The sequence below is a fragment of the Poecilia mexicana genome, unplaced genomic scaffold (genome assembly GCF_051168715.1).
Source record: "Poecilia mexicana isolate PSO_F unplaced genomic scaffold, ASM5116871v1 scaffold_4, whole genome shotgun sequence".
Classification (NCBI taxonomy): domain Eukaryota; kingdom Metazoa; phylum Chordata; class Actinopteri; order Cyprinodontiformes; family Poeciliidae; genus Poecilia; species Poecilia mexicana.
This window is the reverse complement of record NW_028263373.1, coordinates 31150236-31173912: the sequence shown is the minus strand read 5'-3', so window position 1 is coordinate 31173912 and position 23677 is coordinate 31150236. Positions and strand designations below refer to the sequence as shown.

General features: G+C 42.4%; 1 protein-coding gene across 2 annotated transcripts in view; it reads right to left on the bottom strand.

The window, feature by feature from the left end:
• Positions 1-17830: 17830 nt before the first annotated feature.
• The window catches only part of kdm4aa (lysine (K)-specific demethylase 4A, genome duplicate a), a 34303-nt gene continuing 28456 nt past the window's right edge, over positions 17831-23677 (bottom strand). The window contains exon 22 of one of the 2 annotated variants that reach the window (XM_014976175.2): positions 17831-23620. In XM_014976175.2, coding sequence (XP_014831661.2) covers positions 23480-23620 — 141 coding nt within the window. In that variant the 3' untranslated portion in view covers positions 17831-23479. The remainder of the gene's footprint in view (positions 23621-23677) is intronic. The other variant, XM_088005199.1, reaches the window with a different exon arrangement.

Genomic DNA, 23677 nt, shown 5'->3' with positions numbered 1-23677 from the left:
CAAAGCCCAAAAACTGCAGGACCGCTTTACGGTTAGTGGGCGTTTTCCAGTTCTTAACCTTGCTGATCTTCTCTGGATCTGTCTTGATTCCCTCCGCAGACACTATGTGGCCCAGATACTGCACCTCCTTTTTCACCAACTGACACTTTGAGGGTTTTAACTTCAAACCATGTTCTTTCAGTCGATCAAAAACCAGCTGGAGGCGTTCCAGATGCTCCTCAAATGTTTTGGAAAATATTATGAGGTCATCAAGGTAAATGAGCAGGTGAGTGAAATTCAGATCCCCAAAACAGCATGTCATGAGCCTCTGAAACGTTGAAGGGGCATTCTGGAGCCCGAATGGCATTCTGTTGGCCTCAAAAAGCCCCATGGGTGTGCTGAATGCAGTTTTGTGTTTATCATGTTCTGCCACTTCAACTTGCCAATAGCCTGACGTGAGATCCAGTGTGGAGAAGTATTTAGCTTGCCCCAGTGCCTCCAATGCTTCCTCAATGCTAGGCAGAGGAAATGCATCACGTGTGCTGCAGGAATTCAGTTTTCTGTAATCAATACAAAGCCTTAATGACCCATCTTTTTTAGTAACAATCACCACTGGTGATGCATATGGGCTCTTACTTGGCCGGATAACTCCTGCAGCTTCCATCTCTGTCAGAAGGTTCCTCACCTCTTGCCACTGAGAAGGGGGGATCTTACGATATGGAAGTCGAAACGGCTTTGAGTCTACCAGAGGGATCTCATGCCGCACAGTCTTTGTATGGCCGTAATCCATAGAATTCTGGGAGAAGACATCCCCATTTTTCTCCACTAGTTTCCTGAGGAGAGCACGCTGGTCTTCATTTTCCACTGCTGCTCCAACTAAGTCCACTTCAAAACTTGCCACCACTTGACCCAGGCTCAGACAGAGCTCTTCTTCCATTTCACCTTGATGTTTGTCTCCTTTTGTGTCAGAGGATTCAACCACTTTGTCCACCAAGAAGGCTGTGGCAAGCTGAGTGTTGGGCTTAATAGTGATGTTTTTCTGGGACACATTCATGACTCTGACTGGAGCATATCCCCTCTTTACATCTGTGAGAACTTTAGCCACCAGTAGGTCTTGGGGGAGCTGGAGTGGAGAAGTGCTTTCAATCAGTGCAGTATAAATTTTTCTCTGAGGGCCTGCCTTAATCCTACATTTCACATCCACCTCTTTACCACTAGGGATGCAGATAGCCCGGCCAGTGAAGACAGCAGGGCCAACCATGCCGTGCATCTGATCTTCTGTGTTTTCCACCTCCATCACAGCAGAATGCCATTCTGGATGGCTCTCTTTTATTTTGTGGAGGAATTCGACACCATAAACTGCTTGTAGGTGACTTTTAGATGCACGGATGACATTGGTTCCTATGAGCAGAGGCACTGTGGAGCGATATTCAGAATCAGGGACAACAAATGTGGGGACAGTCATACAGTCCTCTCCAAAGACCTTAAGTTTGATCTGCAAGACACCATAATAAGGCACATTTTGAGCTGCAGCACCTTCTATAGTAATTTTGGATGCCTGCAGATTCTGTTTTTGAAGGTCTGGGTGGTTGTGCCAGAAGCTATGGGTGATGCTTGTGATTTGAGATCCAGAGTCAATAAGAGCCCTGCATTTAATGCCATTTATCTCCACTTCTCCCTCATTTCTTGGGCCCACCAGAGGAGTGCCCTCTGCTCTATTAGCATTGCCTTTATCATCTGGGGATGGGGCTTTCTGCTTGCCCATGGTTGCCCCTGCTACCATGGGCTTTAAGCGTTTAAACCCTGAGCTGGGGGCATGTTGATTTCCTCTGCTGAGGTTGACAACTGAGCGGGGCGAGTCCTGGTGGAGGTGGGATCAGGAAGTACTGCTCGACAGAATCTAGCTATGTGCCCTCGGTTTCCACAGCGATGGCATGTAACACTTGAACTGTGGCTTGTGGAATTTGCTGATGAGGGAGATGTGTTTGAGGGAAACTGGGAGGATTTTATACTCGATTCCAGTTTGGACAGCTTGGCCATTTGCTCTTCTTGGTTAAGAGCTAATTTTCTGACAATCTCGGTCAGTTCAGAGAGCTCAGAAGTGCACTGCTTTCCTTCCACCTTCACAGCTGAGCTTTCTGAGGTCATCTGCACCTGAGTAAATGTCTTCTTTATTTTATTTTGTGGCTGGAACTTCTTTGTTTCTCTGGCCATATTTCGTAACTCAGACTGCAGTTCTCTAAAACTCAGTAACATGGGCTTCATGGGAGCTATTCGTGCAAATACCTGCTCATCTATCAGCCCTCTTAAAAACTGACGAGTCAGTTTACTATCCCGATCTGGAAAGGGCCTACCACCCCTCTGGTTTTCTTCCACAGCCCGCAAGATTGCCTCCAGCGCTATGGCATACGAGCAGGCGGACTCGCATGACCTCTGGCTACGCTCATAAAAGTCAGCTAAAGGGTCTAACGAGCCCTGAGTATCACTGTACTCTGCTCTCAGTTCGGTGAATGCCTTCTCGGGGGTCTGGTCACTGGGTGGGAGGTTGAGAACCAGCTTCCTGGCCTCTCCATTGAGGTGTCGAACCACTGTGGAGAAGCGAAGATGTACAGGGAGGTCAATGGCATCCAACAGGTATTGCATATCACGGATCCAGTCTTCCACCAGCATCTTACTGTCTGCATTACCAGTAAAGACTTGCACATTCTTTACCTGGTGAGTCTGCAGGAAACCACCATATATTGCATGATTGATGGTAGTCCTCCCAGAGTCATCTAACTGAGGATCAGGATGGTATGCATACGAGGCGATGGCAGCAGGTGGGGGTCGAGGGATGTATGAGGCAGCTCCTGAGCGGTCATATGTGTTACACCCCAATGCATGCGGCTGCATGTGCTGTGGTACACCGGCCTGCTCGGGACCAATGTAGTTGGAGGCTCCATATGAGGCAAACTGGGAACTAATTAGAGCTGAATTGGGGGCCCCGGTGTTTGCAGCGGGTGTATTTTGTGTTTGTGGTTCCCCCTGGGTGCAACCCTGATAAATAGGTGCAACAGATCGAGAGGGCTGGAATGTGGGTCTGGGCTGGGAGCCTGCCATGGACTGTGCAGCAGGAACAGGATTACTGACATTCACAGCTGCTGGGGCCCTGACAGTTGGTGCAGAGGTCTGGGTAATTGGGTAATGGCTGCCTGTTACTGGGGGGAGCAGAGTAGCTGCACAGCTGGCCATTGGAGGTATTTGAAAGCCCACCTGGATAGGCTGGGAGTGCGGGGTGGAATGTGGGTGGTCTAGATAGGTGTGGGTGCTACGTCCCAAAAGCTGCCCTGTCTGGTTATCAACCCCTTGAGGTTGTGTGCTGGGCTGCTGTACCAACCGAGATGCATTTTGGAATGCATTGGGATAGTTTTGATGACCAAGGTGGGCTGGTGCAGCTGGGGCAGTAGGAAGAGGAAGAAGAGACGGTTGCAGGGGGACAGGATTCTGGTCACTATAGAAGGATAAATGAGGAGGAGGAGGAGTAAGCTGCCCTTCACTTGCCCATGGCTGCAGTTGTGTGTGACCTGGAATGGCACTGAGATTATTTTGCTGGGACCCTGTCAGAGATCCTGGACTCAGAGGCTCAGCTGAGTAATTATGCCACATATTTACACGTTCTTTCTCTCTTTATTACTTTTTACTGTTATGTAGAATTATGAGCACAACAGATCATGTGTCTATGTCTGAGGAAGCTTACTATAGTGTTCTTTGTAGCAAATACATTCAACACACTTCTTAGCACATTTTATAGACATTTAAAATAAAAAATAAAAAATGAAAGCGTCACAACTGTTATGAATATTCAATATCGAGTCACAACGACCTCTTCGAATGGCTAGCTGGACAGCTTTTTTTTTTTTTACATTACTATCACAAAACAAATTAACACCACAACATTTTACTCAAATCTTTACAGAATACACAGGAATCCCACGTTTAAACAGCAGGCACAATCAACGGGAGTGAAGTCTTCTTCTCTTTTTTTTTTTTTTTTTTCCAAAAAAAAAAATTCCCTCCAACCTGTTGGTCTCCAAGAACCACTATCCGGGTCACGGCACCAAGATGTGACCCAGGCTTTCCCTCTTTGGATCTGCCGCTGGCGGAAGACACCCTATGGACTCTGCGTTGTGTTTTACTTGTGCGTGAAGGTGGGATGTGATCCGTGCAGAAAAGAGGAATCGGACACAGCGATCGTGGTTGTGGGGAGACGTTGGCGCGTTTATTTCGTCCACCTTACAGGCAGTAAACACACTGTCAGCATTCAACCGCTTTTTTTCTGTTTTACAAAACAATCAAGCATCACAAAACGATCAAACGTCACAAACCAATCAATCACCAGAAAGAAAATGTAATCTGTGCCTAACTGGAAATCTGAACCAATAGAAATATATATAATGTTCATTTTTACACCGGGCCAGCGGAGCTGCTGCTTACCTTACAGCACATGTGTCAAACTCAAGGCCCTCGGGCCAGATGTGGCCCCCCATGTCATTTTATGTGGCCCGCCCCAGCATTTTATAGGCCGATGATTGACTTAAAATAGGTTTTGAGCACGAATTGACTACAAACTACATCTCCCACAATGCATTTCGATTGTTACCAGCCAACAATACTGTTTCTCGCCACTAGAGAGCAGCAGAGTCACCTCAAGCTGCTTATTGATTTTCCCAGCGAATAAAACTGAGACATCGACAAGCTAACATCAAAACGTCCAAGAAAAGAAAAATCGATCTACAAGTAAGACTGTGAATGAAGATGTGTGTGAGTTGGTGTCAGGGCGGCAGGTCGCGCTAGACTTTTTTTGTTATCCGTTATCTTGACCAACAACATTAAAAAAAAATCGATCATATACTATTTTTATCCGTGAAATTACAATAATATTAACATCGGCTGTTTAGTCGCATTTTATACGGTTTAGTTAATATTCACCGTGAATCCAGATCCCATCACAAATTAAGCAGATAAATGTATCTACATTTTTTCTCCGTAGTGACAAAAACAACTGACTGAGGCCCCAATAACTTTTAATAAATTAAATTAAGCGACTTCACTTAAATTAGCATCACTTCACCCGCTGGGGTCTGAACGCACTTCCTCCTGGTTCCCATCTGCAGAAAAATCTGCGCTAATTCATCAGTCAGTTGGATCTGTCTGATCCAAACAGATCAACTGAACTCTGAGAGTGTTTTACCCTGTGCGGTCCGGTGTGCGCTTTTACCAGGATTTTTTTTTTTTTTTTTTTTGCTGGTTTCGCAGATGTTACGTCTGCAGCTCCTCCAGACCGCCGCTCTCCTGGGTAACGTGAACCCAGAAGGCTCCATTTGTTAAATCCGCTGGATGTTAGAAACTCCCAGCGGTTTCTCAGTCTTCGCAGCGGCGGAGCCGCATCCGCAGTGGTTGAGCAGCGCACTGCGCATGTTACAATTAACTTTTGCATCGTCATTTATTTCCTCAAGATAAACTACCGGCTCCTCAAATGGATTAACACAACGTTGCATTCTCTTTAGTTTTCTCTGGTCTGTAACGGAGACTTGAACTTAACACGCCATTTTAAACCAATTGTTTGTAATGCGCTTCCTAACCAGACGCTCCAAAGCGTCCGGTCCATAACTCTTCAACACGTTGCAGCTCCCGGTCAGAAAGACGCATTTAGTTCAGAGACCATGAAATGATATTCAGAAAGGATTTTTTAAATTATTTGATTTCAGTTGCCTCTGATACTAAATCTTTGCGTAAAGTCTATAATGTCTGCCCATGTGACTTGTTTTTTATTATTTGTTTGCTTACCTTTAAACGCTGATTTAAATATTGTAATCTTTAAACTGAGCAGTAATTTTACATCCATGGAAACTCAAATGTAATATTTAAAACTTCAATACATTAAATCAGTTATTTAACAATATGAGGTGTTTAATTTATTTTTAACATTGTATTTTTATACATTTATGCTAGGGCTGCCCAAGTCTAGTTTTCCAGAGCTACCATCTGCAACTTTAGATGGTTCCTTCTCTAACACACCTGGACCATTGATAAGCCTCTACAGAACTGAATGAGGGAAGTCAACCTTTTGTCTGGGGTGTTTTAGCAGGGATGCACTCCTGATTTGTACCGTCAATGTGGCCCGTTGAGGGGGGCCAATATGCTGAAGTGGCCCTCGGTGAAATTGAGTTTGACACCCCTGCCTTACAGGCAGTAAACACACTGTAAGGAACATAGACATAATATAAGGGTAGACGCCGCATTGGCTGCTCCGGCGCAGGAAATACGGCGGCCATCTTAGAGCGGTATAAACTCCTACTTTCCTCAATCAAAACAATAGACGATGCCTCAGCTCTGAGGGATATTATTGTTCGGATCTATGGATTATTGATGTGAGGGCTCCACAGACAGCATTTCACAAGTAAGATGGACATATTATTGTGTATATATTGTGATTATATTATATATTAGAATATTACTTTACTGTATTTATGTCCACCGGCGAGATACCAGCTAATATTAGCTGGTATCTCGCCTAGCTGGTATCTGAACCCGGTGTAATACGGGTTCAGCCCCGCTATGAAGACTAACTGAGATTCTGTACATCTAAAAATATTAATTGTTCTCTAACATTGACTTAGATTATATGACACAAGAGCATTAGAAATGAAACAATATAACACATATTATAAAACTTATGTTATAACATTCACCAGCAAAGTTTACACAGGTGGTAAAGACTATTATTTATATGTAATTCTTTCACTAGTAAGATACATCCCAAATCTTCCGTTTTTGTTTTGAAAGTTTCATAAAGACACGATGTGAGGAAGAAGAGGGAGAAATTTATAAAGAGAGACGAATTCACTGCAGCAGGATGGATCTCATCAGATTTTGGACTTAATCTCAGCTGCTGAATCTCTGAAGCTAGAAGTCGGCAAAAAAAAAAAAAAAAAAAAAAAAAAAAAAATATATATATATATATATATATATATATATATATAATTCAGTATTAATTATTTATTTGTGCCATTATGAATCTTTATTTGTGTTGTATAGTTATTTAAATATGTATTGATATTACTAAATAATTTATTAAATAAATTATGAACGGCTGTGTGCTTTGTAATATGCTCTTTATACATCAATATCAGAATATTCCATTCCTATTCTATTGTTTTAGCCACTAAGCATATTTAAATACTTAAATAACATACTTAAATAATACAATTGTTTATAAATGTAGCTTTGATAGATGTTTGAATAAGGTTTCCAGTAACAAAAAAGCGTGTTATGATCGATTAAATGCGCTGATCCGTCACTGTGCCTGTTAAACACATAGTACCGAGTGGAGTGGTATACCGCTCCAAGATGGCCGCCCTAAATCTCGTCAGCGACAATAGGCGACAGCGGGGCATGAGGCGTCTATCCTTATATTATGTCTATGGTAAGGAATACAGCAGTTCGCGCACAAAAATCCCCCGCACTACGGTGTCTCCGGCAGGACAAACATGCCAGGATTGCGGTGGTACCAACAGCACCCTCTTTTGGTTATTTGCTGGGGATGTTGCATGGATGAGTGGGGGCGCTGTGCCTTCCAGAGGATATATTTCTTTCTTCTTCGAGGGTTTTTTTTCTCTCTCTTCGTTGGGGGCTCTTTCTGATGAGGGGCGGAGACGTTAGGCTGTTCGGTTAGACGGTTGAATAAAAGTCTGCAAAGCTACGCTATTCCCGCTCAGTGTCTGCTCTTTCTCTACCCACGACCTCTTATTTTATGGTGACACAGATTTAGATATCCCTATGCAGTGTTACACTGGTGGCAGCGGGTTGTGGACGCTTTCAGCGATTGAAGAGGTGAGCACATGCTACGCATGCTAACCACAGATAGCTCATGCTGCACGTGCTGAGCAGCGTATATAGCGGCTGCTGAAGACGGACTTTTTTTTTGCCCTGTCTCTCATCCTACTGCCGGTTACGGAGACGAATACACAGCTATGGCGAGTACTTTTTGGGATCAATTACCTTTTCATTCTACAAGTAGCCGCACCAGGCCTCACTACAGCCACATTTTCATGGGGGATGGAAAAGAGGATTTTTCAAAATGGTGCAGACGTTTTGAAGTGACTGTTGCTGCTGATCCTGATACCACTGAGGACAGTTTGGTGAAGCTGCTACCTACATGTTTAGGAGGTGCTGCTTTTAGTTACTGGGATAGCCTGTCTGATGCAGTAAAAGCTGACTATTCCGCCACAAAGGAGAAGCTGAAGAGCGTTTTTGGACAAACTGCTTATTTGTCGACTTTCCAGAGCTACATTAATGCACGCAGTCGCCTTCCTGGTGAAGCCCTTCCTGTGTTTGCTGCTGAGATTTGCCGTTTGGTTGAAGAAGCTTTTCCGACTTACGGTGATAATGCTAAACAGGGCGAAAAATTTCGACGCTTTATTGCTGGTCTTGACCCATACCTTCAGCTGCGATGTCACGAGCAGGGTGTTGATACACTGGAGACTGCTCTAAAGTTTGCTATGCAGATTGAAACTGCTCACCAAGCTAGTAGAGTGTTCACTACCACACCTCCTGTGCAGTCTTTGTCTACATCATCAGTTTACCCTACTGTGTCACCTGTGTGGTCTACTCAGGTTCCTTCACCCACACCTCTAGGAGTCCACTCAGCTACTGCAGATGATTTAAAGATGATGGCAAAGACTATTGAAACACTGTCGGACAGGGTTCAACAGCTGCAGCTGGCAGTTGACCACCAGCGCGAGAACACACATCACCAGGACAGGCGAGACTATGGATTTCGTCATCGGAGCCCCACTCCAGGTGAACGCCGGGGTGACCGATATTCATCAGATGGCTACTATGGATCTCCTCCACGACGTAGAGACTCATCAAATGACCGAAACACACCTTGCCACAGTTCCAGTTCATATGTGAAGGATGGACACAACCAGCGGGGTCCACGTACCCTATCTGGATCATCTGAACGCTACACGCAGGGCTACAGCTCTTCAAACAGAGGCTACGCTAGTCGTGGCCGCTCTCCTGACCGCTATGAAAGGGGCCGACGTAATCACTCTCCCAGCCCAGGGCGAGTACGTTTCCGGTCTCCTTCACATTTGAACCATGATCAGGTAAACTAGGAGTAGCTGACAATGAGGGCAAATTGCCAGCTACTGACTTCGCCCTAGCCCAGACATACAATGACACCTACCATGACACCGTTATTAGTGACGTTACAGGTTTGGCTGATGTAGAGAAGAGATATGTGTCAGTTGTTATTGAGGACACTGTAGTGCATGCTTTTCTTGACACTGGAGCGGACGTTTCAGTCATTAGTGAGGACTTTAGAATGGCTACACCTGCTCTTCACAGGAAGCCCATTGTAAAACGGTTTATTCCTCTCACTGGTGTCACAGGTGACCCCCTTGACTCTGTAGGCTCCATTTATGTGAACCTAACTATTGCAGATAAGCTCATGACACACACACTTCAAGTTGTCAGAAACTGTACAAAGCCAGTCATTTTAGGTTGGGATTTTATGGTAGCAAATGGCATTACAGTTGACACTCGAAACATGACTTGCAAGGTAGCAGGTACAGCTCTGCCACTAGTTAGTCCACATCTGTATGTTCCCTGCCTGACTGCTGTTTCAGTATCATCCACCGTTAGCATTCCTGCTATGTCTGAGAGGGTCATCACTGCTACTCTGGATGCACCCCAGAAAGGGTTGTTACCTAGTGGCTACATTGGTGTGTTTGAACCACATTATACCGACCAGTCTGCTGCGGGTATTGCATGGACTGTGGCCAGGGTAGAACAAGGTTCTATTTGTGTTAAAGTAGCTAATGTTTCACATAGTGATGTCATGTTACATAGTGGTACACAGGTGGGCCACTTTCATGCTGTCTTAGCAGAGGGCCAGAGTGAATTCACCATTATGGACAGTTCTATCTGTAACATTAATACTCAGACACCTGACGGTCCCAGAATAATCCCTCTTACAGATAGTACAGACTCAGATCTGACACCTCTGCAGAAAAAACAACTGACAGAGACTTTGACTTCTTTTGCAGATGTTTTTAGTCAACACCCACATGACTTTGGCAGGACTGACATAGTGACACACAAAATTACTACGAACTGTGACACCCCAATCTCACAAAGAGCCTACCGCACCTCTCCGGCCATGAAGGCAGAAATTCGCCGCCAAGTTGAAACCCTTAAATCACATGATTTGATAGAGGACAGTTCAAGCCCCTGGGCCAGCCCAGTAGTTATGGTGAAAAAGAAGGATGGCTCTTACAGGTTTTGTGTAGATTTTCGTAAACTGAACTCTGTCACCATTACTGACGCTCACCCCTTACCGAGAGTTGATGACAGTCTAGATGCGCTTTCTGGTTCGCAGTACTTTTCTACCATGGACATGTCTAGTGGGTACTGGCAAGTACAAATGGATCCAGCAGACAGACAGAAGACTGCGTTTACGACAGGTGACGGCTTGTACCAATTTAAGGTCATGCCAATGGGGCTTAAAAACTCACCTCCGACCTTCCAAAGGCTCATGGAGCTGGTTCTGAGAGGACTGCACTGGACGACTTGTGTCATTTATTTGGATGACATCATTTGCATGGGAAAAACCTTTGAAGATCACCTAGACAATCTCACAGACATTCTCACTCGTTTTCGACAAGCTGGTTTAAAGCTAAACCCAAAGAAATGTGACTTTTGCAAACCTGCTGTGAAGTACATGGGGCACATTGTGTCTCGGGATGGACTGGCATTGGACCCTGTAAATAGTGAACGCATCAGAAACTGGCCTGTTCCACGCTCTCCAACAGAGGTACGTGCCTTTTTGGGACTGTGTTCATATTACAGACGTTTTGTACATAAATATGCCTTTATTGCTCAGCCTCTGCATAGGCTTACCCAAAAACAAGTGGTGTTTGAATGGACAGATGACTGTTCTGCTGCTTTTCAAGCACTTAAGGATGCACTGACTTCTCCTCCAATAATGGCATTTCCCAACTTTGACCAACCATTCATTTTGAGTACAGATGCATCTAATTTTGCAGTTGGTGCTGTACTGTCTCAGACACAACAGGGACAAGAAAGGGTTGTATCCTTTGCAAGTCATGTACTTTCAAAAACAGAGAGAAAGTGGTCTACATATGACAAAGAACTGTATGCCATTGTGTGGTCAATTAGACACTATAAACATTATCTGAGTTGCAATCCTTTCACAATCATCACTGATCATCGTCCTTTACTCAGCTTAAGGAAGATGGACGTCACGCATGACCCTACCGGACGCAGGGGTCGTTGGGCATTGGAGTTGGACCCGTATCAATGGAAAATCACTCACAAAGATGGCAAGAAACACACAAATGCCGATGCCATGTCACGTATACCATTGGAGCAGGATTCAACTGAGGTGACAGTTTCAGCACTGCCTGATGGTCACTCTTCTCCTTGTGATACAGAAAAATCTGTTTCGCCGGCTGAGTTGCCATGTTCAGGCCCTGAACGTTCAGAGATGACCAATGTTGTACCACAAGTGTGTTGTGTGGACAATGATAGAACACATGTCAATATGGGGTTTGCCACATTACAACAGACATTATCCAATCAAAACATGGACATTGTATGTGCACAACTCTCTGATCCTGTTTTCTTTGAAGTGTATACCTGGGTGAAAAACAAGAAACGTCCCTACCTCAGACAGGTAAAAGGTAGAGTTCAGAGAAAACTTTGGTGGCAGTTTCCTAAGTTATTACTATGTAATGATTTGCTTTGTCGCAAAGGTCAGAGTGCACCGGGGAAACCCGAGGTCTATCAAGTGTTAATTCCACCTGCACTTGTTACAGAAACAATGCATTTTCTGCATGGTAATCCTTGTTCTGGTCATTACAGTGCTGAGCGTACATTTAAGAAGGCATTGACAGTGTGTTATTGGCCAGGAATGAGATCTGATATTGAAAACTTCTGTAATCTGTGTAAGACATGTGAAGCTTTCCAAAAAGCTGTACCAAAGCACAGAGCCCCTTTGCAATCTATTCAGACTGACAGACCATTTCAGTTGGTCTGTACGGACATTACTGAACTTCCGGTTACCTCTCTTGGTAATAGATATGTGCTTGTGGTACAGGACCATTTTACCAAGTATGTAAACGCCTATGCTATGTCTGACCAAAAAGCTGCCACAGTAGCACAGTTACTGTGTGAACGGTATATACCTGAACATGGTGTACCTGAGGAACTGTTGTCAGATCAGGGACGACAATATGAATCTGAAATTATTCACACAATTTGTCAGAGACTACAAATGACAAAGAAAAGGACCTCTCCATATCACCCAAGAGGGAATGGTATGGTAGAACGGTTTAATCGGACTCTGAAAGAGCAGTTGGCCCGACTCATTCAGGACTACGGAGGCGAGTGGGACCACTACCTCCCTGCTGTGGTACTTTCTTTCAACTCTACTCCTCACTCGAGCACAGGGTACTCACCATATTTCCTTGCTCATGGACGAGAACCCCGACTACCTGCTAATGTCCATATTTCATCGCCAAAGGTTTCTGATTGCCCACAAAACTATGGTTCAGAACTGGCTACACGGATGGACGCTGCTTTTGAGACTGTTCTTCTCCATCGCGAAGAACAAAAACAAAAACGAGAGTACTATTACAACAAGGACACACGGTTTAGGCCTTATGCTTGTGGTGATCTGGTATGGATAGATGACCCCACCACACAACGACAAAAGCTTTCCCCAAACTGGACTGGTCCATTTAAGGTTGTGTCTGTGGATGAAAAGGGGCTCCTTTACAAGCTGGTGGATGTAAAATATCCTCAGGCTGCGACCAGAGTCATTCACTATGATCGTTTAAAACCTTATCGTAGCTCCACAGACACGTTACCCACAGATGTCTCCCAGTCTGTATTTCCTCCAAACAGGGACACACTGCCGAGGTATACCGCTTTGTCTGGTTCATTGCCCTGGCTTTTTGGCCAAACAGCGGCAGCCCAGACATCAGGAACCGCTAGGTCGTTGCCATCTTCACCAAGGAACCCAACTGGACTCATTTCCCATCAGCCTACACAACCACCCCCCAGCTTGCCGCCTTCTGGGGGTGAAGTTATTACCAGGCATGGGCGTACTGTGCGGAAGCCACAACGACTGCTGTTATGAGATAAATGATCTACAGTTGTTGTTCTTATTAGGGGGTTAAAAAAAAAAAAAACTGGTGCAGTTAAACCCAAACATGTTGACCGTTGTTCTTTATAAAGGTCTTATTGTGAGTTTGTGTCCTTGGTTTTGTAACCCCCCCAGGTGATATGTGACAGTCTGGAAGGATTGTGCTTTGGTGAAATGATTTATTTTTATGTAACAACTTCATTTTGAAATGAGGACATTTCATTTAAAGAGGGGGAAGTATGTAAGATGATTTATTTTTCCTTTTCAATTAATATGGTTTTATGTGAGATTGGTTATTTGCTGGGGATGTTGCATGGATGAGTGGGGGCGCTGTGCCTTCCAGAGGATATATTTCTTTCTTCTTCGAGGGTTTTTTTTCTCTCTCTTCGTTGGGGGCTCTTTCTGATGAGGGGCGGAGACGTTAGGCTGTTCGGTTAGACGGTTGAATAAAAGTCTGCAAAGCTACGCTATTCCCGCTCAGTGTCTGCTCTTTCTCTACCCACGACCTCTTATTTTATGGTGACACAGATTTAGATATCCCTATGCAGTGTTACATTATGTCTATGGTAAGGAATACAGCAGTTCGCGCACAAAAATCCCCCGCACTACGGTGTCTCCGGCAGGACAAACATGCCAGGATTGCGGTGGTACCAACAGCACCCTCTTTTGGGACACTTGTGCACTGCTTTACAATTACATTATGGAAAATAATGAATTTTATCACAATATGCTAATTTTTGAGAAGGACCTGTATATTATTCTAATGATCCTACTTCTTTGTAGAAACACTTTGTCATTGGCTTTGTTTGCTGTCTGAATGTAGCTGTGCTGCTAAATATATTTAATAATTTTTATTATTTGTCTTCTTATCATTGTGCTAAAACACATCCCAGAAAAAAAGGTTGACTTCCCTCAATAGCAGCAATTCAGTTCTGTAGAGCCTTATAATGAGTAAATGATCCAGGTGTGTTAGAGAAGGAACGCATCTAAAGTTGCAGATGGTAGCTCTGGAAAACTAGACTTGGGCACCCCTAGCATAAAATGTATGAAAATACAATGTTAAAAATAAATTGAACACCTCATATTGTTTGTTAAATAACTCTTTGGAGCTTCTGGTTAGGAAGCGCATTCAAAACCTTTGTTTGAAATGGCGCGTTAAATTAAAGTCTCCATTACAGACCAGAGAAAAGTCAGGAGAATGCAACTTTGTGTTAATCCATTTGAGGAGCCGGTAGTTTATCTTGAGGAAATAAATGACGATCCAAAAGTTAATTAAACTGTAACTTGCGCAGTCCGCTGCTCAACCACTGCGGACGAGGCTCCGCCGCTGCGAAGAATTAGAAACCGCTGGAAGTAACTCATCCAGCAGATTTAACAAATGGAGCCTTCTGGGTGCATGTTACCCAGGAGAGCGGCGCTCTGGAGGAGCTGCAGACGAAACATCTGTCCGTTTGGAAGAAGCAAAACCACGCAAAAAAAAAAAAAAAAAATCCTTAAAGCGCACACCGGACCGCACAGGGTAAAACTCAGAGTTCAGTTGATCTGTTTGGATCAGACAGATCCAACTGACTGATGAATTAGCGCAGATTTTTCTGCAGATGGGAACCAGGAGGAAGTGCGTTCAGACCCCAGCGGGTGAAGTGATGCTAATTTAAGTGAAGTCGCTTAATTTAATTTATTAAAAGTTATTGGGGCCTCAGTCAGTGGTTTTTGTCACTACGAGAAAAATGTAGATGCATTTATCTGTTTAATTTGTGATGGGATCTGGATTCACGGTGAATATTAACTAAACCGCATAAAATGCGGTTAAATAGCCGATGTTAATATGATTATAATTTCACGGATAAAAATAGTACATGACCGATTTTTTTTATGTTGTCGGTCAAGATAACGGATAACAAAAACAGTCTAGCGCGACCTGCCGCCCTGACACCAACTCACACATCTTCATTCACAGTCTTACTTGTAAATCGATTTTTCTTTTCTTGGACGTTTTGATGTTAGCTTGTCGATGTCTCAGTTTTATTCGCTGGGAAAATCAATAAGCAGCTTGAGGTGACTCTGCTGCTCTCTAGTGGCGAAAAGCAGTAATGTTGGTTGGTAACAATCGGAATGCATTATGGGAGATGTAGTTTGTAGTCAATTCGTGCTCAAAACCTATTTTAAGTCAATCATCGGCCTATAAAACGCTGGAGGGGGGGGGGGGGGCACATAAAATGACATGGCGGGCCATATGTGGCCCGCGGGCCTTGAGTTTGACTCATGTGCCCTATGGCAAGCAGTTTTCTGCATGGTCAGCATTGAAGGCCATATTGTCTTTGAGAGGGTCCAGCCCACATTCCAGACAGGACAGTGTTTTCCATCTTCTACATCTTCAACCTCCAGTATCAACATGAGGCAGCCAAGACTCTGGAGTTCATTCAACGGTAAAACCATTCCTATAATTTTTTTACAATGAGCAAAATACAATGACATGGTTTTAAAGCAAGTTATGATTAACATTTGACAAGTTGGTGATGTTTTCTCTTTACATAATTAAAAACAGCTTTATATATTGTATCAGCTGTCTTCAGAATGCCACACTATTTATATTCTCAAGAATTTTCTCATTTTGATTATGTTTTTTAGTCGCTTCATTGGGATTAGCGACTATCTAACAAAGTCGCTGAGCGGCTGAGTAGGGGAGTGGTTGTTGACGCGCAAGCTGATCAAAACGTAAGTCCAAGCTGCAGTTGCAATAATTTTATTGTCAATATCCAAAGGCAAACAGTGTTCAAAAGCAGCATAAAAACGGATCCGTAGAATTAAACAGTGATCAAAGACAAAACATAGCGGTCAGCAAAAAGTAGACCTTCCCCATCACCCACTCACTGAAGTCACCAGGTGAGCAACAGGTGATCTACAATCACTAACACCACGTGATCTCACATTATCCCTATCCACAACAATTGGGATTAACCCAGAAAGGGGCACAAAAGCCGGTCATGGGAAGATGGTATCCAAAAAGACAGGAAAGACCATTCAAAAGAAAAAGCAGACCGTGAATGTGCAGGTTTCCACGCTCATCAACAACCTGATGGACTTTGAGTGGGATCTCATTCAGGTTAGGTATTCTATTGACTGTACTTTAAAAAGTAGCATTAGAGTTTTCCTTGCAGCAGCTTACTCAGTGAATACAATTGTAAAACTACATTTACAGTAAAAATACTGGAACCTACAGATGCCAGTATTTGAAAGTATATTTAATTTCGCCACTGTATTTTACGGTGGCCGACAAACACTCAGCAAACACGAGAAAAATAAATGCAACAAAGAAGAGATGCAAAGAGCTGGCTGTTAATGCAGCGGGAGCAGACATATCCGAAAACGTTGGAGCAATATTACACTTAGGTGATGCGCTGATGAACCGAGCAGAAATGTGAGATTTATACATCTACATTCTCGTCTACAAACATTGTTTAAATCATGTCGTGTCATGGTTGCTAAGCAACATAACGCTGAGGTGGAGGCTAGGCAGCTAGCTGAAGGCTACAGCTTCTCTGCAATGCTCTGCCTTCGCAGGACCCCACTTCCGTAGACCGGATCGTTTCTCAAGTCCATGAAAGAATAAGCTTGAAAGGATGAAAGACCCTGAATAGGGTATATGCCACGAGAGGTGGTGACGTATTTCCGTTTGAATTTATTCCACATAGGTTGGTTCCGGGTCCTGCTTGCTCCTATTGTTCTTGGCCGAAGCTGCAAGATCTGTACCACGAAAAAGACGCAAAACTTAAAATATCTGTGAGCTGCTGGTGCAACAATCGAGTTTTGTGGTGTGCCGTTGTGTCCAGTAATTAGTCGGTACCATCCAGTGCTTAGTTTTTTCATTTTCCAGCTGATATCAAGGCAACAGCGGACTGTAGCCAAAACTTAGCCACTACAGCTAACACACGGTTTGTAGCTGCCTGCTATTTCAAAGCTTGAGGATATTGAAGATCCAGCGTCAGAAATGGGAAGATGGGGGATATAAAGGGAGTTGTATGTGGTTCGTTTAGTGGAATAATTTGTTGGAGGAAAATAATGCCGGAGGAAATCCACTGCTACGGGAACAGGCTGAGAACAGAGGCAGCGATTCGGCACAAGGTAAGTCAATACGTGTGTGTTGATGTGCGTTTATGTTATATGGAGTATGAAATTATTTTTAGGCAACTCCTTAGTTTTTGTTTATGTGACAATTATATACAATACATTTAACATGCAGTCTGAGCGATACCGAGCACGGTAATTTAAAAACAGCCGAGAGCAGCAATGCTCCAAACCACACAAGAAGTCAGTCAGATTAAGGTCCAAAACCTTAAGTGGCACTGACCCACATAAAAAACACACAGAACAAATGGTGCAAATCACGTCTTTCCCGAATCCCGAATATATGCTGTTTCATCATTATTATCCACGTTAGAGTGATTTTTTCCACTTGGCTGCTATCATCTGTTCTTGCGTTAGACAAAGTAATTTCTCTTTTTTTCCCTCTGAGATTCTGCTTAGAAAATGAGGTTATGAAGTTACATCCTCCTGCTGCTTTTTGTTTTTAAAATGGTTAACGGTTACTGTCAGAGTTGACACCTATTCAAATAACACAGGAAAGACAAGAGAAAGTTAGATTCTTAATACTCGCGAGGAGAACAGACAGAGATGTGCTTTCAGTTACAAATCTCCTACCGCTCTGAAGCACATTTGCCTGCCCCTCTCTTTTTATTGTCTTTAGGATCCCTAATCACAGAGAGCGCTGTAACTCTAAAGGGAGGGGGGAAACACTTCATCACACAGTCACAGCCCCAAGATTATCACTAACTAACAACACAATCCATCTAACACTAGCTTATCCAGTTCCTGACCCAGGATCAAACAGGACAAGTTGTACATCTTCACGGCGATGGTTTTATAGCTATCTAAGAAGTCAAAGCAGGGCGTTCTGTGAAGAGCTGATGTCACTGCTCTTCTTCAGAGACGCCCTCTGAGAAAGCAAACCAGAGTAATTAACAATACAGACATATTTCTTAAAAGATATGACTAAACCAAATAAGAGTACATAAACTAAGAACATATAAAACAGTATAACAAATAGTTGATAATGATACAATTTACCTAACAGTTACTGTGGGCAAATCCAGCAAGGACCAAGTGAAAAACTCCATCTCTAACACAGAGTGACCTGTGCACCGGAAGCAGGCTATGTGGAAAAAAAATGCGGAAGTGCTAAAACGGAAGTCCGTGGCATATACCCCATTCGGACACAAAGCTCTAGTGGACTGGAACACTTCCGTTTTCAGCTTTTATTTTTATCTTTTTTTGCATCTCTTTTTTGTTTGCGTCTTTTCTTTGTTGTATTTGTTTTTCTCGTGTTTGCTGCGCATTTGCACCTGTCGGCCACCGTAGTATTTTAACGATTCTGTGTTTTAGTTCTGCTGGGCTCCATGTGGTTGTGTATTTGTTATAAGTTGCATTCTTTTCACTGTTATGTGTAGAGTGTTGTGGGGTTCCCCTGTCTGACTGCTGACTCCCACTCACATGTGATGGACCTGTCATTTGGGCGAGGGATCAGGGGAGCGGGAGGACCCGGAGCGATGCTGACAGAACACCGGAAGAGCGGAGAGTTCAGTGTGTTTTTAGCAGTGAAGCTATTCAGTTGAGTGTAACGGTTTGTTAGAGGCGCAGCTGCTCGCTCTTATTTCTAATAAACCCTGTTGGCGGTACTAAGTCTGTGGTGTGTTGGCGTCATTACAGTATTTACTTACAGTACACCACTTTAAAAGATAATTACAGGATTGAAAAGGTAAATGTCCAGTAAAATACTGGTATCTATAGATCCCAGTTTTTTTAACCGTTTTTCTGAAAGAACGGTAAAAAAAAAAGGTGTCTGTAGCCACCAGTATTTTATTTTTTATTTTTTTACTGTTCTTTCAGAAAAACAGTAGATTACCGTTCTTTCAAAAAACGGTAAAATACTGGCAGCTATAGACCCTGAGGGAGACCATCTCTCCTTGGACAGACAAGCTGACAGAGGCTTGACCTGAGGAACTCATACTCTCTCCTCCTTCCTGGAGCAAAGGAGGGAGCTGGACTGGGGGAGAGAGAGGCAAGACCACTGTTCTCCGAGACGGATTAAGGAGAACCAGCCACGTTTGAAGCCAGCCAGTTTTATAAAACTCAAGGCCCTTGACTATCTTATGTGAGACTTAGAGACTGGATGTTCTTCAAACCTGAAAATCACACAAAAAATAATTCTGCTGTGTATGTCCCTTTAGCCCGGGCCTGCGGCTTATTATTGGTGTTTTTATTTTATTTTGTTTATTTCTACTATATTTTTCTTATCTTATTTTCTTACTTTTGTTTGCAGCAAGGTGGGACTGAATGGGGGGGTGGGGAATAGAAAAATACCGCATTTGCTGTTATTTGCTATTATTATTAATCGACAACCTGTTCTTGCTGATTGATTAGATTAAAAAAAGAAAAAAAGAGGACGAGCCAGCCCAAGGTGCAGGAGAAAGAAGACAACATGAATCTGGACAAGATTTAGAATATAGAAACTCCACTGCATGGGGCACTTTGAGGTGGGGCAGAACAAACAAAATTAGCTTAAGCTTTGCTTTCTAGGAGTTTCCTCTTTATAACTAACCATCGCTCCTTTTTTTCTATTTTCTCTCTTAGACAGTAATAAAAGAGAAAAAACAAACAAAAAAGGAAACCTCAAGCCTTTATTGAAGCCATAATTAACATTGAAATATTTACTCACTTTAGCTGGTTTTGCTTATTGTTTTGTTTTCTTTTTGCTTTATTTTATTTCCCTTTTTTTATTACTTTTTATTTTTGAATACTTAATTATTTTTACTCTTAGTATACACATTAGCTTAGCTTCGAAGGACCGAACAGAGGGGTGGACAACACTAGAGCGGGGAGATACCAGAGATACGGCGTTCCTACACCACCTTTTTGGGGGAGAGGGGTTAGGTTCCAGAAGGAGCGGCCTGCCATATATAGCTAGGATGCACATACACTTAGCGATTTTATAGAGGCCATGCCATCAGGGGGATTGTTGTCGGTTCTATCTTTTCCTCTCTCTTTTAGCCTCTTTTAACTTGATTATTACGCACATGCTGCAGCTTACATAAATAACCATGTTTATGTATGACTGCTGGCAGGCATACATAAACAGACTCAAATTGATTAGATAACCCTTGGAGGATACAGATTGTAGAAAAGAATAAAAAGCTAAACATGCACTACAGTCTTGGCCTCACTTGGTTCCATCCAGACGGTGAGCTAAGTGTGGCCCCAGCGCTGAACGGTGAATGTAACTCTGTATCTGTTCCATTTGTATGACAATGTATGGCTTGTAACATTTGATCATTTTTCGGCATTAAAGCCTGCTTTATATATCAAATATCATTATTTCTCAAGGTAATTTACACTCAGGGGTTCTGGTCGGGTCCTGAAACTGGTAAACGGACCTGATGGAGCACAGAGACAAAAATGTATGAGCTCCAACAATGGAGGGTTCTTTAGTTTTGACATAATAATGAACCCTCCATGACACAAAGAGAACTGAATTAATGAACTGAGAGTACATTTCTTTAATTAAACAAATGTTACAAAATGTCTTCATAACAATATGAAAAGTAACTGCTCTCTTTGCTGGCTCAATAAGATTTTACAATAGACTACATGACATGACATTACATTACACAGGCTTCTGTGAAAAAATACAGTGAATGTTTTACAAACAGGACAGTAAAATATAATACAAGATCAGTGTACAACTTAGTCTAAAGAGAAAATGAAATGACCCCTACATGGCCAATGACCAGCTAGAAAACCTGCTTGATAATCTGACGGCCATCTTGTTCCCCAAAGCAATGGGATCAAAGAGTTGGGTGGAGCCGGACACGAACAAGCCAGCAAAACTTTTAGAAATGTACAACAAACACCATCTTTTTCTGTATAAACTAACAGTAGCACCTTGATGTTCAAATGCCCCACAAACTGAACTCAGCAGTCCAATGCACAGAGTAAGAGAGTAGGACAGGCAGGCAATAAAAACACATGAAAATCAGCAGAGACTTATTTAAATGCAGCTTTATACTGCAGAAGTCAAATAATTGAACAAACTCAACAGAATTACTGTTTATGAAGCAGATGCTAGTTTCTCAGCACACCATAATGAGCAATAAAGAGTGATACAGTTAAGCCAAGGAGGGAATGTAGTTAATAAAACAGGATATTAGGGATCAAATGGCTGTGCTACCTTTAAAGAGTAAAACCTGTTACTCCACAGCATCCAACTGAACAGTTTTTCTGCATTGTACATGCCTAAAAAATGATTGTTGCAATACTTACATGAAACCTAAAAACTTGAATCAAAATCCAAGAAAAATATCCCAGAGATTTTAAAATATCTTTTTTCATTGCTGGTTATATTTTTTATCATTATTATTTTAATAAAGCCTTACTTCATTTATCCAGAAGAGTCCCTATATGTTTCTTAATTCTGAAATATGTTGATACATTTTAAAATGCAATATATGCCATGAAAATATTTCTATCACAAAACTGAAGATGTGAGAGTGTTAAGATTAAGACAACTCATAAATATTACAAATGGAAGTTTCCAAACCATTTGGAACAAATAAAAAATGTTTTAAGCTCCTGGTCTGCAGTCAGTGTAAAGCCAGTCTTCTCCATAACCGTTTTAAAGCAGCTGTCTTCGTTCTGTTTTCAAAGGATAATATGCAATAGATCAGAGGTTTTCAATCCTCCTTCTGCATGGTGCTTCCCTGCGTACATGAATGAATGCCTGATTAACAAACTGGACAGTAGCTGAAAGGGAAACGCAACCATGTGTGTTGGAGTAAATACTCATGTAAAATATGGAGGACAGCGGGTCATGAGGACCAGGACTGAAAATCAAAGAACTAGAAGAAAATCTTTGAAAGGAAGTTTTTAGTTTTTTTTTTTTACAATAAAGATTTCCACAATCCTGTAGAACTTTCAATAGACAGGCAGTCTGGTGTAATGAAGGCCAAGTCATTAATGGGTAACAGCTCCTCCTCTGGAGGAAGACAGACAAGTCCACTAAGCTCTGCCCATCAAGCAGAGGCTAGTAAACAGAGAATGAGCATCATCTGTTTAATTGATAAATGTCATATTAGTTTTGAAATCTTTTAAAAATCTTTTAAAGATTTTAAAAGATTTGGAATCTTTTAAAATATATGAAATAAAAAAACTTTTATATTGTTTTTATTGTTTTATGTTTAGAAAAAAAAACTAGTGGCCAGATATTTGGGATCTGGGTTTTTAAATCCACCTCTATAGAAAGGAGGTTTCTAGTTCACATGTCCAACTGTCCATGGGCAAAACACTGAAGTCAGGAATGTCACCTGATCTGTGGGTGTTGGTGGGAAACAATTTTGAGTGGCTAATGTGGCAGAGTGTGGGATTCTGGTCTGTTTTCTGTGAAAAGCAGCAACTCCAGAAGCTTCACAAGTTTCTGGTAAATATCCAATTATTTCTCCAAAGGTCTGAACCTCACTGATTGTCACACACTAGACATGGAAACAGAAAGTTTGCTTAGAATGACAGGATTTCAGTCCGATTATTTCAAGGTTTAACAATTTTTGCAGTTACACATACTGTTCACAAGTTATTGGACAGAAATTACTTTTTAAATGTTAAAAATGTTGAGGGATTCAGCTCTCCTCTGTTTTCTACCATTTTCAACAGAATTAAAACTAAAGGGCTGAATGTGAAGTAGAGGTTTAGAATAATATTTGGGGTATGTGTGTGTTTCCCTCTCTGAAACATTTTAATAGCCACTAAAAGCAAAAGCTGAAATAAATTAGGAACAAGTTGATCTTGGATGGAAAATGCTCAGTTGGGGCCAGTTTAATGAAGCTTTGTTTTTTTCAGACTATAACCACTGATTTTACATTCCAGCACTAACCCAGTTTTCAAACATCTTACTTTATTCAGTGCTATTTGTTATGTATCCAATGCTAGAGCCTGTGGCCCATTAACATTACTGTAAGAAGTCCTCTGCAATGCAAAAAACGTCATCAGAACAAAACATTTTTTGACCTCACAGTCCAGCAAAGAGAACAAAGTGTGGAAACAGGCAGCAGTCCATGCAGATCCTGAAGAAGCCAGCTGCTGCTACATTGCCTGAAACTAGCTGCAAAGTTAAGGTGCTTTAAAACACTTCAGTCCAACGGTGCTGCTGGTGTGTAAGACGGGCTGACCAGGTGTGAGGGTCTACTCCATGATGGCTCTGTAAATCACAGGCTCAATGTAGTCGCCCCTGTACCGGGAGTTGATCACTCTTTGTCTCTTAGATTCTTGGATGATCTCATTGTCTTCAAAAATTCCATCAAACCTCATATCTGATGCCTTAGACTGCCGAGAGAATAAGGGTTACATGGACTATTTAATAACAGCATTGTGTAATTATAT